The sequence below is a fragment of the Pseudochaenichthys georgianus genome, chromosome 17 (genome assembly GCF_902827115.2).
Source record: "Pseudochaenichthys georgianus chromosome 17, fPseGeo1.2, whole genome shotgun sequence".
Taxonomy (NCBI): Eukaryota; Metazoa; Chordata; class Actinopteri; order Perciformes; family Channichthyidae; genus Pseudochaenichthys; species Pseudochaenichthys georgianus.
In genome coordinates this window covers 8,920,277-8,936,557 of record NC_047519.1, presented here as the reverse complement: position 1 = coordinate 8,936,557, position 16,281 = coordinate 8,920,277, and the positions used below count along the sequence as shown (strand labels likewise).

The following is a 16,281-nucleotide window of genomic DNA, read 5'->3' as shown; positions in this document are numbered from 1 at the left end:
ACGAGCCGTTAAAGGCAGAGAGTGACATTCAGTGAATACAATACACGTAGTTTACAGAGATGCTGTTTGAAAAACCAATGTGAGTTGCGTTTATCTTTACCCATGGATGCACAATAACAACGGACCCATATCGTCTTACTACCATCCAACAGAGCTGTAATAATGGATATATTGCACATGTTTGCTATAATTCATTATCATACTACATGGGCGGTATGATTAAATCTTGTACACGTACATACATAAGTATACGTATATATATAAGTAGCTACATAATGATTGATGTGTACATTAGCATAATGACTAGCTAGCCGCTAGCTGCTAACTGCCGCCTCGTTAATATCAAATCCATGACAACAACCCATTACCATGCTGTCATGAACGTGCGGTGCTGTTACGTGTACGCAAATTGACGTACTTGATGTGAACGAACAATTTAGTTAAAGTTGCACATGCGCTATGAGCACACATACGGGTACTTCTCAGGCATGCCGGGTAATCTGTGACGTTTCGCTCTCTCAAAAATTGGGCCATTTTATCATCATGCGCTAATCTTATTATACATCCATGGCGCTAATGAGCAACTCTCATAGGAATGAATGAGGCCCCGCCTCCCACGCTGTATCCAGTTCTTATTATACATCTATGGTAGAGACCGGTCTCAAGTCAGCACCGCTGCAGACTCGCTGTTTGAGGGCTTGGTAGTCCACTCCCCCTCCACACTCGTTGCTTTGGAACAGCCCTCGGAGAGGTAGGGGGTAGGGGTAGGGTGTAGGGGGCGGTTTGGGAATGGGCCTAAATCTTGATGATAGGAGACGAGGAGGGGAAATGTAAGAATTGAGAAGCCTCTACGCGGTCTTCCTCCATGGATGTCCTCCTCCGAGCCTAAACGGCAGTGCGCATGCCCTGTACAGAATTGCACTGTGGGAAATGTAGATGCATCCAAAAACTAATTTGTGTAGGAAACCTAAACATCATCGGCGTGTTCATGTTTGTGGTTGTTTAAAGGAAAGGCAATGACGGCTAAAGAATTTCTTACAGTTTGACTGCTAAAATGACGTCGTCTGCCATTAGCTTCAGTACACTAGCTTAAAGTAGCCTACCTCTATCAGATTCATAACGTTTCTTTCATTGTATGCTGCACAGCATTTGCAGGAGGTAAATTCAATCCCAACGAGCCTGTGTTTTGATTGACAAGCTTCTCTAATGGTGTCGTGCTTTGTTTTCTATCATTTAATATGTGGTTATTGTGTCTTAGTTCATGGCAAGGAACTTGTTTTGGTTTGTTATGTTTTGCTAAGGTTCGCGTGGTATCTTCAGCTTTTCACCATGTTGACTCTGTTTTATCTGACTGCAGCTCATCTTTCTTTAGAGTTGTTACCCACAGTTATCTGGATACCACTTCAGTACTTTCTTCAAAGAACAAGGCATTCAGCACCAGTCACACCATCATGTCTGAGAAAAAACGAAAGTCTACATCTGCTGCTGCTGCTGCTGCTGTTAAAGAGCCCGGTGCTAAGCAGCAGAAGCTGGATCCCACGAAGGATAAGGGCTGGCTGCAGGACAGTCTGAAGCTGCAGAGGACAAAGAACAAGCTGATGAAATTCAACAAAGAACGCCTCCGCTACACATCTAACACTGAGAGGATAAAGCAGGGCTCAGAGGGTGTCCTGTACTGGATGTCACGAGACCACAGAGTACAAGGTAAACGCTTAAAGCAACTACCAGTAAAGTAACAAGATATTTTGTATTGGCTTGTGTCCTCTCAGTGGTCAACATGTTTTGTTTGTTTCAGATAATTGGGCTCTGATCCATGCCCAGCAGCTTGCTCTGAAGGAGAAGCTTCCTCTGCACGTCTGTTTCTGCCTGTTTGTCCCAAAATCAGAGCTGTCCACTCTGAGACATTACAGCTTCATGCTGAAAGGTCTGAAAGAAGTCGAAAAGGTATTCACTACAAGAATCAGTTTATTGCAAAGTAGGTTTCACATACAAGGAGTAAGCAATAGAGTATTGGTGCATACCATTTAAATAAAAGCACGTTTTGCAAAATCTGAAAAACATGTACTTAATTCCATTAGTACATCACCAGGTAAAGAACCACCACGTTCTTTCTTTTTAAGTTATTTAAAGTAAACCCTTTAAAGGCTCTAGCTTTTCGTTGAATGTTGTATAGCTGAAACAATTGGATGATTATTGGATTGACAGCAAATTAATCAATTACAATTCTGATTTATTCATTGTAAAGGTGGAAATTAAAGTAAAATGTCAAGTAGATTACAGATATACGCTTCTGTATCTGATTATACAGGTATTTTTTGACAATTGCATGTGATTTTAATGACCAAAAGATAAAGTTAAGGGAAAAAAACAAAATTTGATATATAAAATAAAACGCATTTCAAAATTAGAAACATCAATAATACAATTAATCATTATTAGCAGCCTTAGTGTGAGAATTAAAATAATAACTAAAATCAGTATACCTCTAGTTAAATGTGTATTTTGTGATGATTGAGAGGCACTTAGAAGACTCACAGGTTACATTGATGCTATGACATTTGCACTTTTACCCTCAAATTCATCTTTATTCTGCTCCCACCAAACAGAAGTGCAGATCCTTAGACATCCAGTTCCACCTGCTCCATGGTTCAGCTGGAGATGTTCTCCCAGGCTTTGTGTCTGATCGAGAACTGGGCGCAGTGGTAACAGACTTCTCTCCCCTCAGAGAGCCACTGCAGTGGTTGGAGGATGTTAAAAAGACTCTTCCAAAAGATATTCCCCTCATACAGGTACACACTCTCACTCAGTGTCGATAGGATGCTCTGAATTTTGGTTATTCGACTTCTCCCCACATTTTTCACTGATTATGTCCTTGCTTTATTTCTTGTACTCGTCACAAAGAAATTGATTTAGACAGTGTAATCACACTGTCTTATTGTATGCGGATTGCTTTGATTTGTGTGTATGTGTACTGTCACTATTACTACTGTTCTTTATCTGTCACAAAATATATGATTTTAATTTCTGTAGGTAGATGCCCACAATATTGTCCCCTGCTGGGTAGCCTCACCTAAACTTGAGTACGCCGCCAGGACAATCAGAGGAAAACTCACAAAGCTTCTCCCGCAGTTCCTCACAGACTTTCCTCTGGTAGAAAAACACCCCTACACAACGGCAAGAAGCGCCAAAGTAAGTGCTGCAGTAAGAGTGAAGGATTTTTTTTTGCTATTGAGTACAAAATAAGTCGTGTATTTATGTTTTTGTGTCACATTCAATGGCGTTTGAATTGGTTAGGATGACATGATCATCATTTATCTTAACAAAAGTGTTTTCAGATATCACTATAAGCAACAGTAAGATATTGAGTCTGCAATAAAAAACGTATGTACTCCCCGGAAGAGTTCCTCTCTGCACATTAATTATTGACATATAGATATTAATAGTAATGTGCCGTCCAAAAGTTAAAATGTCCTTACAAGCAATATATGTTAATAGGGCCCAATTCTGCACATTTTCAGGTTCATATTTGTATTTTGTAGCCCCACTGTTACATGTGAACATGCTTTAATGTTCAAAAAGTTCTCATGCTGCCTATGCTGCAGCACCTCTTTTCACACTCTGTCTGAAAACCAGAGCCAGGTCTGCTCTGATTGGTTACTTTGCCGGCTCTGTTATGAATGTTCAACAGCTTAGAGATAACCCAGCCAATGGGGTCAATTGTTTAAAATGTTGTTTTATCTTACAGCTCATAGACTGGGAAAAAACCCTAGCCTCCCTGCAGGTAGACCGAGATGTAGGAGAGCCGGAGTGGGCTATGCCGGGCACCAAGGGAGGAGTGGCCATGTTGGAGTCCTTCATTGATGAACGCCTCAAACTATTCGCTACTCAACGCAACGACCCAAACATTGCAGGCCTTAGCCAGCTGTCCCCCTGGATCCGCTTTGGTAAGTAGCACCATGAAAATGAATTGTATATGGGTACATGTATGGAACATCTGTATCAACTATAGCTCTAATTAAACATTTTATAAACCCTTTCTCATCCATCTAAGCTTCATTGCCTTTCTAAATATCTAGAATAATTGGTTAGCAGGTCTTTGGTATTTTTTTAACCTGCAACTTATATCCCCACGTTTTTGTGTCGAAGTGACTAATGGGGACAGCGCATTTTAATTGGTTCAATATTGACTATTAAGCCAAAACGCTGCACCTGGCTGACAGGCTTGAATTAATAATATAAGTGTTTTGACCATTGTATGTAACCCTACAGAGAAATTGAACATTTTGCTTGATTGTTTTATTTTTGGGTCATGTTACTTGTTGCGAGGGGACAACATTGCGAACATGAGTGAGAGTTTGAATAGTGGTGTCATAGTTCGATGTGTACAGTAAGTCCAACTTATTGTTGTTGAAAAGAAGAACCCAGAAAATCCCCAACAAATCCTATGTAGGCTCCCTCCCATCATGTGGGTTAGACACTTTGAATAACAATCTGAGACTGTCGGTGGCAAAAAACAAGCACTTTAGTGGATGTACATTGAAAGTGCTGAATTTTCTTTCTGGGAGAAAATATAGTCCTTCCAAAATGGTGACAGGAGTCCCACAAGGCTCAATACTCGGACATCTGTTGTTCAATTTAGAACGCTCTCTAATGTGTATAGAACATATGCAGTAGAGCATTACTTAGATTGCAGATTGTCTTACAAAACACCTTGCTCAAAAAACAGAATATTCTAATTGATTTAATGTAAACCGAGATTATTCCCACTTTTGCAGAGATCATTAACAACATATATTGAGCTCAAAGTGAAAAACCATAACACATAACAAAGTAGGTTAGCTTTAAATGTCACTGATACCAATTTAGACCCTTTTTAACGTTGCCTCCTCATTCTGTCCATTACTCTTTCTTATCCACCATCTTTTTTCCCGACCATCAGGTCACCTTTCAGCCCAGCGTGTGGCGCTGCAGGTTCAGAGCAGTGGGAAATGTGCAGGTCCATCTGTCGCTACCTTCATCGAGGAGTTGGTTGTGCGCAGGGAGCTGACGGACAACTTCTGCTTCTACAACGAGAAATACGACAGCGTAGAGGGTTAGTTTAGATCTCATTAAGTTTCATCCTGTTCGTCCTATTTCTGACATCATTCAGTTTCAGATGATTTGAAGTCTAGTTGTGTGAGGTTCTAACCCTTAGTCAGTGTGTCAGTAAATGTTTGTTTGCACAACTCTAATTTAGGAAATCAAACAGGAATACCCAATGGGAGTCAAGTAATTGACTGCTGCAGACGGGGGCAACAGCAACATATATTTTAGCCACCTAATAACTGTTTGCTTCTGCTATATTTAGAGTATTTTCACACATTTACATTGAGAGACACCTATGCAGTCTGTTTCTGATGCGGAATTGAAGCCGTTATATCTATCCATGCTCTTGTCAAATCCACCAGGCTCTACTCAGAATTATTTTTATTTTAACTGGCAGAACACCGGGGTTGCCGGTCTAATGCTGACCTGTTTGTTTCTGTTATTGTGTGACTTTATGAATCCGAACTTTGCATAGGCACACAATAATACATTCAAAATAAACAATATAGATATAGTTAATCCACCAACCTTTGTTTTTGGGTAGGCTTCTTTTACAAAACAAAAAATTGTATAGAAGCAGGAGGAGAAGTCAAATATTGTTTAATAATTGTCATTTTTACCATGAAAATCATATATATTCTTGTTTATTAACATGTGAGGAACTATATAATTTAGTTCTGAAAGCAATTAAATAATTCAAGTTTTCAAATAAGTCTAAAATGCCTTTTGCTGCTCCCCCTGTCGACAGAAGTATATTGCTCTGCTTTATTCTGGCACTCCTGTCTGCTTGTCCGAACTGGGAGCCCACCGCAATTTAATTGGCAATATGGAAAGCTTGTAAAGGAATTATTCAAACCATGTTTATGTTTGATGTTTTATGTCTTGTCCTTATATGTTTCTTTGTAAAGCGACCTTGAGGTTATGAAAGGCGCTATATCAATTCAAGTTATTATTATTATGATGCTCGTTCTCTTCACATTTTATAAATGGTGTTCCTCAGGTACGCATGACTGGGCTCAGAAGAGTTTAAAGGCTCATGCCAAAGACAAGAGGGAGTATCTCTACACACGGGAGCAGCTGGAGAAAGCAAAGACACATGACAAACTCTGGAATGCCTCTCAGGTACCTTCTTATTCCAGTGTTTGATCACCAGTCTGTGTTAAGATATGTTTTCTTACTGCTGTTTATTTCAAATGATCTCCATTAGTACCAGATGATCACTATGGGGAAGATGCATGGTTTCCTGAGGATGTACTGGGCCAAAAAGATTCTGGAGTGGACTTCTTCACCAGAGGAGGCGCTCTCCATCGCGCTCTACCTAAACGACCGCTACAGTCTGGATGGCCAGGACCCCAATGGCTTTGTCGGTGAGGACATGGATTAAAGTGTTAATGTTACAGATTTAGAAAATCTCACATATTTATTCACTCTGCCCCTCGTGTCCCTCCTGTAGGTTGTATGTGGTCTATTGGTGGCATCCACGACCGAGCCTGGGGAGAGAGAAAGGTTTTCGGAAAGGTCCGCTACATGAACTACAAAGGCTGCCAGCGGAAGTTTGACGTAGCTCGGTTTGAGAAAAAGTACTGTCCCAAAAACCTTTGAAGCCTAACCCTTTTTTGAGGATATGGATAAAATGCCTGACATACATCTCCTGCACCATTAGCCTCAGGGAATGTCCGTACCGCATTTCTTATAGAATATATTTTGACGATTTTTGTCAAAAACTGTTTATCCTTTTAAATTCTGATCTGATGTTCCTACCTGGCTAGTGTTATATGCCATTGCATTCTATGTATGCTACTTTTATTTTTGTCTGTATGTTTTAATAAAAATATTATTTAATTGGAAAGGCATTTTCGCTTGTATATTTTTCTCTATATATATATATATATATATATATATATATATAGTTAGTCCTCCAGATGTGATTTATGCTTCACATATAATAGCAAATTAATTATTTTACATTGCATTTAGCTGACGCTTTTATCCAAAGCGACTTACAATAAGTGCATTCGACCAGGAAGATACAACCTTGAAGAAAACAGAATCATATAAGTACATCAGGTTTCATAGAGCAAAAACATTTGAAGTGCTACTCAACTGGCTTTAGATAAGCCAGCCCTTTGTTAGAATATCAGCGCTTTGTTAGTAATTCTATCCCTCGAAGTGGAGTCGAAAGAGATGAGTTTTCAGTCTGCGCCGGAAGGTGTGTAAGCTTTCTGCTGTCCTGATGTCAATGGGGAGCTCATTCCACCATCTTGGAGCCAGGATAGCAAACCCACGTGTTTTTGCTGATGGGAACTTGGGTCCCCCCGTTTGGTTGATGCAGAGCGGAGTGCACGTGCTGGGGTGTACAGTTTAACCATGTCCTGGATGTAGGAAGGGCCAGATCCATTCGCAGCATGGTACGCAAGTACCATTGTCTTGAAATGGATTCTAGCAGTTACTGGAATTAATACACATATATAATAGTAAATACAATAAATAACAGATGTGTTTGATTATTCTTTACTCAAAGGCATAAACTCATCACAATCACTTTTAACTGATCAAATTAATATTTATTCATAATCAAGAGCAGCCCCACTTTGATGTAATGCAGGAAATGTAATCAAACCATTATTGAGATAACAAATCCGTCAAATGGAGGAAAAATCATTGACACTAAAACATTTGAAATAGATGAATATTACAGTATCACATGCTACTATTGGGACTGGGTCACCTTAGGGTTCCAAATGTGGTTTTACCGAGCACTGGTGTAATAAAGCACAGCAACTAAAATCACTTCTGCACAACATAATTAACTGCACCCTCAGTGGATAAAAAACAACCCTTCAGGTAACAACTCTTAACACCATTTCACAAATTACAATATGAAACCTTCCCCAACTATATATATCTTTTGTTTTGTTCATTACAAGGTACTGAGATATATTCAAGGTTCTTCTTTCTTGTGCTAATTAGCCGAAACCAGTTTTATGGTTCCAGGGAAGATGAATATGACAGTGTGATATTATAACATTGTTTTATGTATATTGTAATTCACTGGTTTAAGGTCTGCTACACTTTATACTTTTTTTTGGAAGTTACTAACATACTGGCTATTTGCCTTCACATAGAATGGATTTCTTAAAACGAATTGCTTCGATTGTAATATGTGTTTTATTTTAAAGCTTTTATTTACAATACGCATCTAATTCAGAATGCTTTTCCTACCAGTCCATCTATATTGTCATGCCTATATAGAAGAGTTAAGGGTTTCTAATCTTTGATGATTTGTTATGCTCTGAAACAATAAGCTGCATGGAATACCAAGAGATCATAGTTTTGTAAAAATACACAGAAGTCTTGTTGCTGGTATGATTTGCTGCTAATATTTGGTTTCCCAACACAAGGTATTAGTTCCGTTTGTCCCATGCTCACATTATCACCTCAGTTGCACAGTTGCTATCACAGTTAGATGTCAAGTTATATGGGGGTGCTAGTGACTTATCCGACCGGCCCTGGGACAAACTCCCCTCTCTCCGGCAGAAACAGGAAATGCTATAACTGTATGTAACAACGGTGTAACAAACATCTTTAATTTTGTTTTTTTGGAAAGCTCTTTTAGTTTTAAACCTGATTTTTATAAGCTTCTTAGTTTTTGCAACAGTCTGTATACACAACTTTATAATAAAATGCACACATTGACCTTTTTCTAGACTAACCACAGGTATGATACTAAATTAAAAACATATGAGGTTATCATGAGGTTGTTAACATCGCAATTTATCAGTGGATGTTTGCTGGAACTACTTAACAGCTTGTTTCCTGACGGACACACACAGCGTTGAGACCGGTCAGGTAAAGACCGGTCTCCAGTCAGCACCGCTGCAGACTCGCTGTTTGATGGCTTGATAGCCCACTCCCCCTCCACACCGCTCCACACTCGTTGGTTTGGAACAGCACTTGTGGCCGACCCTCCGCGCGAACGGAGGGGTAGTGTGTAGGGGTGGGGTGTAGGGCGTGGTTTGGGATTGGGCCCTCATTTCTCTAAATGCACATCGAGGATCGAGCATGGAGGAGGCTCTCTGGAGCAGTGGCGGTTCTAGACCAATTTGACTGGGGGGGGCCAGTTATTTCTGAGGGGGGCACAATAAATGCAGGACGAAAAAGAGAACTAGACAGTATGAAGTAACTGCGCATAAGAAAACAATGCAATACAGTTATTGGTATTTGTTTCAGTACACTTATTTATTTCAGATAGATCTTATAGTTATTACTGTTAGCTTCAGCTTATGTTATAGTGCACTATTTATATAAAAATAAAGGCAATGAACAGTTACATCTCTACTTTACATAAGGGTGTCTGCACAATCTCACATTACAGCAACAAAATCCTGCGGTTTTTGGCAAACCGAGTACCAGAAAATATACATTTAAAAAAACAAAACACTTTTCATTGTTAGGGGTGCCACAGGGGGGTCAGAGGTCAGTGTTAGGGGGGCACTGCCCCCCCCTAGAACCGCCCCTGCTCTGGAGTGTTGCTGGAGGAGCTATAATCGAGGATACACTAATGGGTCCTCCGCGGAGGTATTACCGGCGGCAACAGCGATGTTTAAAAGAGTCGTGACGCACGGCCGGACTTATCTCAACCAATGACAGCTTTGCATGTATCCCCTGAATAATTGTATGAACTTCTTGAATCGCAACACAATTTTTACAGTGAGAACAGCTGTGAGGTCCGTGCAGAAAGCAAAGCAGTGTGTATGATATCACTCAGTACAGGGCCGAATTCACCAATCCTTTGTATAATCTAAAAACACAGACTCTCAAGAGTCTGTGTTCTGCTGACAATAAACTCTGGATAAGACAACATTAGATTGAATTATATAGAAGACTTTATTCATGTCAAATGTTGGGACTGTTTAACATTCTGAGGGACAGCATTGTTATTAAGTTAGCAAGAACATTCTACAAATCCTTTCTTTCTTTATATGTTAAAAGGTGTTTTGGCTTGAAGTGGCTTGGACTTATGAGAACAGTTTCTCTAATAGAAGCTATACCAAAGCTGCTTGGTACCAGAAGTGTGTGAACTCATCTGTTTGCATATAGAGCTAGAGTTAGGGTTTTATGCCTTGGGGAGATATGTTGGTAGCTACAAAGATGTTGGCAACAGTTTGACATTACATTTTCTGAAACTAATACTGCAAAGATAATACTAATACTAATACTGCAAAGAATACATACAGTCATGAGAAACACCCCGACCCAAAACAACTGCTGATAAATAGTTTGAGAGAGAAAGTCAGCAGTGGAAACCGATCCAAAATCGTATTGCCCTCAAACATTTTTCCACCTCGAGCCAAAAAAGTCATTATCTTTTGGAATGTAATGAGTAAACTACACATCATGTGAAAAATGTGTGGAGGTATTATTTAAAGTCACCCTTTCTCTTCTCTCCATTAGGTTTAGAAGCCAATTTACCTTCCGGTCAATCAACAAAATGCTGCAGCGTAACTGCTCCCTCACTGCTCTTTTCACATCCGATGCCACAGTCCTCAGTGACGTGGGCTGCCCCGACGCTTCTGTGGTGTGTGGGGTGAATATCTCCTGGGTGTTGGCTAATGCTACTGCTCAGGATCTGCATTACATGTGTTTAAGCGAGGAGGAGTACCTATCCATGCACCTGGGCCCGGTCAAGTCCCCTGTGTTCCTCCCTGCCTGTGTCACCTACCTTACCATCTTTATGGTGGGCGCACTGGGCAATTCTCTCACCTGCACTGTGATTTTGCGCAACAGGGTGATACAGACGCCCACCAACTACTACCTGATGAGCCCGGCAGTCTCTGACCTGCTGGTGCTGCTGCTGGGCATGCCATTAGAGCTCTACGAAATGTGGCAGAACTACCCCTTCCTGCTCGGGGGGGGTGGTTGCTCCTTTAAAACCTTCTTATTTGAGACCGTCTGCTTCGCCTCCATCCTTAATGTGACAGCGCTGAGCGTGGAGCGCTACATGGTGGTGGTGCACCCCCTCAAGGTCAAACACATGACCACACAGGCTCACGTAAATAGGGTCATCTTCATGCTGTGGGTGCTTTCCATGCTGTGTGCTGTGCCAAACACTAGTCTGCATGGCATCGTGGTGCTGCCTTCATGGTTTGGACGAGAGTTCCCCCGATCTGCTATCTGCCGTACGTATACATTTATTCATCGAGATTATTTTTGGTGCTATTTTTACAGATTTGTGTTAGCATTAGCATGGTGTCATGTGGTAATTGCACTTAGAAGAAAGTACAGCTTATTTCTACCAACAATTATTGGACACATTTAAATGTTGAACTAATGATTGTGCAAATGAAATGTCAGATGGTCCCTAAAGTATTTACCATTGATCCTTTGAGGAAGAAGGTTATATGTACAAAATGTCATATCAACCCATCAAAAAGCTAGTTTGACATTTCAACAGAAAATAAATAAACAATCACAGGTGAATCAACCAGGGAAAGATCATTGAAGACATTAAGGTACATTGTATGGGCAACATTAATATCTGTAACAAATTCCCGTTATCAGGTAGTGGTAAAGAAAATCTAAAACATCAGCCTGCTAATGACGCTTAGCGAAAAGTCAATTCCCAAAGGATTTGGAGTCATGCTGCTTTCTTATAAGGGCTCACTGGTTATGTAATGTATGAAGCTATAATGGCCATGGCACACCTGGGTCCTTGAGCTGACTGGGTCCTTACATCTCCATCCACAGATGTGATGAAGCCCATCTGGGTGTACAACCTCATCATCCTGATTTCCACGTTTGTGTTCTTCCTGCTCCCCTTGATGATAATCAGCATCCTCTACCTGATTATTGGTGTGCGGCTGCAGAGGGACAGGTTGATGACTGTGGTGGACACAAGCTTTGGACCGGAAAGTCTCTCCAGGTCCCACAAGCAGAAACTGAGCAGACGCAACGTGCAAGTCACCAAAATGCTGTGTGGGTTTCATTTTATGTTGCTTGATTCAATGTTGCTAAATAGAAACTGAAATTCAATTCACCATATCTGCGTGTGCGTAAGTCTTTACACCCATTGTTCCCATATGAAGATATTCTTTAAAGGCTATATTTTTAGTAACATGTCCATCTGTCCAAGCTATGTCTTGCAGTCAGTTTCATGCTGGTGATTGGATTGACAGTATGATTGAAATGTCCAGGAAAACCTCTGATTCTGAAAAGTGAGGTCAATGACACGTTGCCTTAAACCTGTATTCTTTTAATGACCAACACAGGGCAACTCTACTGGTTGCAAACATAATTCAGATTGTATAGAAGTCTATAATCAAGCTTTCTTCAAAAAGGGCTGATGTTCATTCAATTGTGGTTCAAGTGGGATGTGCTTTGTTGTCTGGTTACATTATGATTGACAGATCAATACCAACATTTTTTCTTTTGTGTTCAGCATGTTTTTCCCGAGCAAAACATTCCCAAACACTATTAGAGTTATCAAGAACGAACCGTGCTATCCAAGTTAACTAGCTAGCGCTAGTTTGAGCTGGAAATTCAGTGTTTTTGTTTGTCTTACGGTACATGGTATTCTCCAGCTCTATCTTCCTGTTCAAATATGGTCACTTCTGGCACCGAATAATTGAGATGGTGGTGATGAAAATGCCCGTCTTAGTGCTTCTAAATGTTAGTCCATAAACAACTGTGTGAGGTCAAAGTGGCTATAGGTTACAGTTTATGGTCCAGGAATATTACAGCGTATACAATTTGTATCTCCCCATTTGACCATTAATCCCTTACACTATCCATCTGGCCTTCTCAGGTGTGCTGGTGATTGTGTTCGGACTTTGCTGGGCCCCCTTCCTTGTGGACCGCCTGATGTGGAGCTACATTGATCCCTTGTCCGAGCAGCACCTCCAGGTCTTCGAGCTCGTCCACATCGTCTCCGAGGTCTTCTTCTACCTGAGCTCTGCCATCAACCCCATCCTCTACAACCTCATGGCCACCAGGTTCAGAGAAATGTTCAGTCACGTTACTTGTTATCATAACAGCTGGCCCGCACGCTTCAGCCAACAGATGACCCAACGCAGCACCTTGAGTGAGAAAATGCCCAGCAGTACTTAGTTTTGGCCAATGGAAATTCAAGAACTGTATACATGGATAGGTGATCAATTAAGACCTGGGAGTAGAGAAGTGCAGATAGTAGGCCTACATGGAATAAAGGGTCATTGAATGGTTTAGTTTGGACAAATGTATGGATTTTATGACCTATACGCCATCATTGCCAGATCTCATTTCAAGCTACCAGTATCAGCAACGCACCACTAGTAGAGCTAAGAGACTTGAAGAATGTACAGCAAGAATAATTCAAGCTCATCTAAAGGCAGGGTTTGCTTTAACAATAATTACCCGGTATTGATCAATATCAATTTGAATTTGATAAGAGGCTAAAATATTTTTTAATATTTTTTTCTATTAAGAAAAAGAAATTGAACACATTGGTTACATTACGTTACATTTAATTTAGATGAAGCCCAAGCGACAAGAGCAATCAGCCTTGCGGTTAGGAATTCAAAACAACCATTTGAACAGCGTGTGTTAAAAGAAACAAGAAGGGTCGGCTAAACCAATGTCTGTCTGTCACGCTATGAGCAAGGTGGATCATTCCAGCCTCCCAATATCAACACCAATGCAAGTAAGTCTAAAAACAATGACTCAATGAGTATGAGTTACAGTCTGAAGTCATAGAGATTGCTGTTGCCATGGCTTGGCATACCCATCAATTGTTTTCAAGCTCACGAAACTGATTATATTTGACCAATATTTCTCCATGACATTAACATCCTCCAGGACGATAGACCTGCATTCATTATTTTCTAAGCGGAACCTTGCCTCACTTGCGGCATTACACTTTTTTTTCTTCTGTTATACACCACTTATCTGTACTTGAGTACCACATGATTAAACGTCTAATGGGAAAGGTCCTCAAACAGAAGGTTGTTACCCTCTAACGTCACGATTCTTATGTCCTCTTCTCGAGTCTCCCCTCGAGTGCCCTCTCAAGTCCCCTCTCAAGTTCCTTCTCAGGTCCCCTCTCGAGTCTCTTCTCGAGTCACCTCTCAAGTCTCCTCTCGAGTCCCCTCTCGAGTCTCTTCTCGAGTCACCTCTCAAGTCTCCTCTCGAGTCCCCTCTCGAGTTCCCTCTCGAGTTCCCTCTCAAGTCCCCTCTCAAGTCCCCTCTCAAGTCCCCTCTCAAGTCCCTTCTCAGGTCCCCTCTCGAGTCTCTTCTCGAGTCACCTCTCAAGTCTCCTCTCGAGTCCCCTCTCGAGTCTCTTCTCGAGTCACCTCTCAAGTCTCCTCTCGAGTCCCCTCTCGAGTTCCCTCTCGAGTTCCCTCTCGAGTCCCCTCTCAAGTCCCCTCTCAAGTCCCCTCTCAAGTCCCTTCTCAGGTCCCCTCTCGAGTCTCTTCTCGAGTCACCTCTCGAGTCTCCTCTCGAGTCCCCTCTCGAGTCTCTTCTCGAGTCACCTCTCAAGTCTCCTCTCGAGTCCCCTCTCAAGTCCCCTCTCAAGTCCCCTCTCAAGTTCCTTCTCAGGTCCCCTCTCGAGTCTCTTCTCGAGTCACCTCTCAAGTCTCCTCTCGAGTCCCCTCTCCATTCCCCTCTCGATTCACCTCTCAAGTTCCCTCTCGAGTCCCCTTTCAAGTCATCTCTCGAGTCCCATCTCAAGTCTCCTCTCGAGTTCCCTCTCAAGTCTCCTCTCGAGTCTCCTCTCGAGTCCCCTCTCAAGTTCCTTCTCAGGTCCCCTCTCGAGTCTCCTCTCGAGTTCCCTCTGGAATCCTCTTTCAAGTCATCTCTCGAGTTCCCTCTCAAGTCACCTCTCCAGTCTCCCCTGAGTTCCCCAGCCGCGGTCTTCGCCCTCGAGCCCAGCCCCCTGAATGCCGCGGTCTTCGCCCTCGAGCCTGGCCCCCTGAGTGCCGTGGTCTTCGCCCTCGAGCCCGGCCCCCTGACTTTCCTGGCCACGGTCCTCGCCCTCGGGCCCGGCCCCCTGAGTTCGCCCGCTGTGGCCTTCGCCCCTTTATGAACTCTGCCTTTCCCCCGGGCCGTCAGCCTGAGACCCCCACCACGAACTCTGCCTTGCCCCCGGGCCATCCGCCCGAGCTCCGTCCTCTGGACCCCCTCCACCCACCCTTTTCGAAGTTTGGACTTTGTTTGTGTGTTTAGAGACGTCTAGAATCCGTCCCTTGAGGGGGGGGGGGGGGGGGGGGGGGGGTTCTGTCACGATTCTTATGTCATGTCACGGTTTTAGTTTTGTGTCTGGTAATGGGTTTTGTTTTGCTGTTCTTTTCTCCCTGTGTTTTCCACCCTGTCGTTAGTTTCCCTGGTGTGTCTGATTGTCTAATTGTGTTCACCTGTTGCCCTTGTGTTTCTCCTCCCCTGCCCGGCTGTTTCTCGTCTTGTGATTACCCCTCCCTGTATTTAGTCTTGTCTCTTCCTGTGTTCCCCTGTCGGTTCATTGTTTGTCTTTCCCTTCATGTCACGCTCCATGTTTGTCCTTGAAGTTTTGGTCCTGGATTATTTACTAGTGCTCCCCTGTTTTGGTAATGCTAAGTTTGTCTCTTGTTTTCTTTTTGTCATCGGCTTTTTTTGTAAATTAAAGCTCGCTTTTTGTTAATACTGCATGTGGCTCCTACTTTTTCCACACATCCTGACATCTAAGTGGTATGGTAGAGAATGTTACATGGCGCTGAACAGATGTTTTCCCATATAGATACAACCAAAGGCTACTTGACAAGCCTCATGAGGTGCACTTCAGAAAAAACAAGCTAAGCTCCGGGACAGTCCTCCAGTCTCCAGAAATATATACAGTAACTCAAAACCTATTAGAGAGAGGACCTATAGGACGTAATGAAGCGCAAAAAGTGATGACATCGACCTCTCTTGGCGCCAATGTTCCAGTGAACAATGAAATTATCATATAAATGATACAACAGCATTGTTATTCATGGGATTACAACCCATCGACTGTCTCAACATTCCAAATCGGGTACAGTAGTTAGAACTGACGCCTGACACCAAGAAGGGTTTAATCCTTACTGTCTGGTGTTTGCATTTTCTCCCTGTGATTGTGTATGGCTAACTGTTGTTGTACATGATAAATGTATTTATTGTGTATATTGTGAAGCAAAACAATTCCAGGCTGACTAATGATGAAGATTT

General features: G+C 42.1%; 2 protein-coding genes across 5 annotated transcripts; both read left to right on the top strand.

Annotated features, from left to right (window-relative positions):
• Nucleotides 1-660: 660 nt before the first annotated feature.
• On the top strand, nucleotides 661-6,898 carry LOC117461711 (deoxyribodipyrimidine photo-lyase-like). Of its 4 annotated transcripts, none has more exons than XM_071206211.1 (10): nucleotides 661-751; nucleotides 1,373-1,704; nucleotides 1,796-1,944; nucleotides 2,607-2,789; nucleotides 3,031-3,189; nucleotides 3,746-3,944; nucleotides 4,940-5,092; nucleotides 6,086-6,207; nucleotides 6,293-6,452; nucleotides 6,539-6,898. In XM_071206211.1, the coding sequence occupies exons 2-10, from the start codon at nucleotides 1,452-1,454 to the stop codon at nucleotides 6,685-6,687; spliced, it is 1,527 nt and encodes a 508-aa protein (XP_071062312.1). In that variant the 5' UTR covers nucleotides 661-751; nucleotides 1,373-1,451; the 3' UTR covers nucleotides 6,688-6,898. The 4 variants fall into 4 exon arrangements, with proteins under 4 accessions (XP_071062312.1, XP_071062311.1, XP_033959486.1 ...); XM_071206210.1 differs by having other exon boundaries at nucleotides 667-751; nucleotides 1,358-1,704; XM_034103595.2 differs by lacking the exon at nucleotides 661-751 and adding an exon at nucleotides 768-1,158 and having other exon boundaries at nucleotides 1,358-1,704.
• A 3,678-nt stretch (nucleotides 6,899-10,576) lies between these two features.
• LOC117462957 (neuromedin-U receptor 1-like) lies at nucleotides 10,577-13,191 on the top strand. Its single transcript, XM_034105330.1, has 3 exons — nucleotides 10,577-11,264; nucleotides 11,833-12,060; nucleotides 12,890-13,191. The coding sequence occupies exons 1-3, from the start codon at nucleotides 10,577-10,579 to the stop codon at nucleotides 13,189-13,191; spliced, it is 1,218 nt and encodes a 405-aa protein (XP_033961221.1).
• The last annotated feature ends 3,090 nt before the right edge of the window (nucleotides 13,192-16,281 follow it).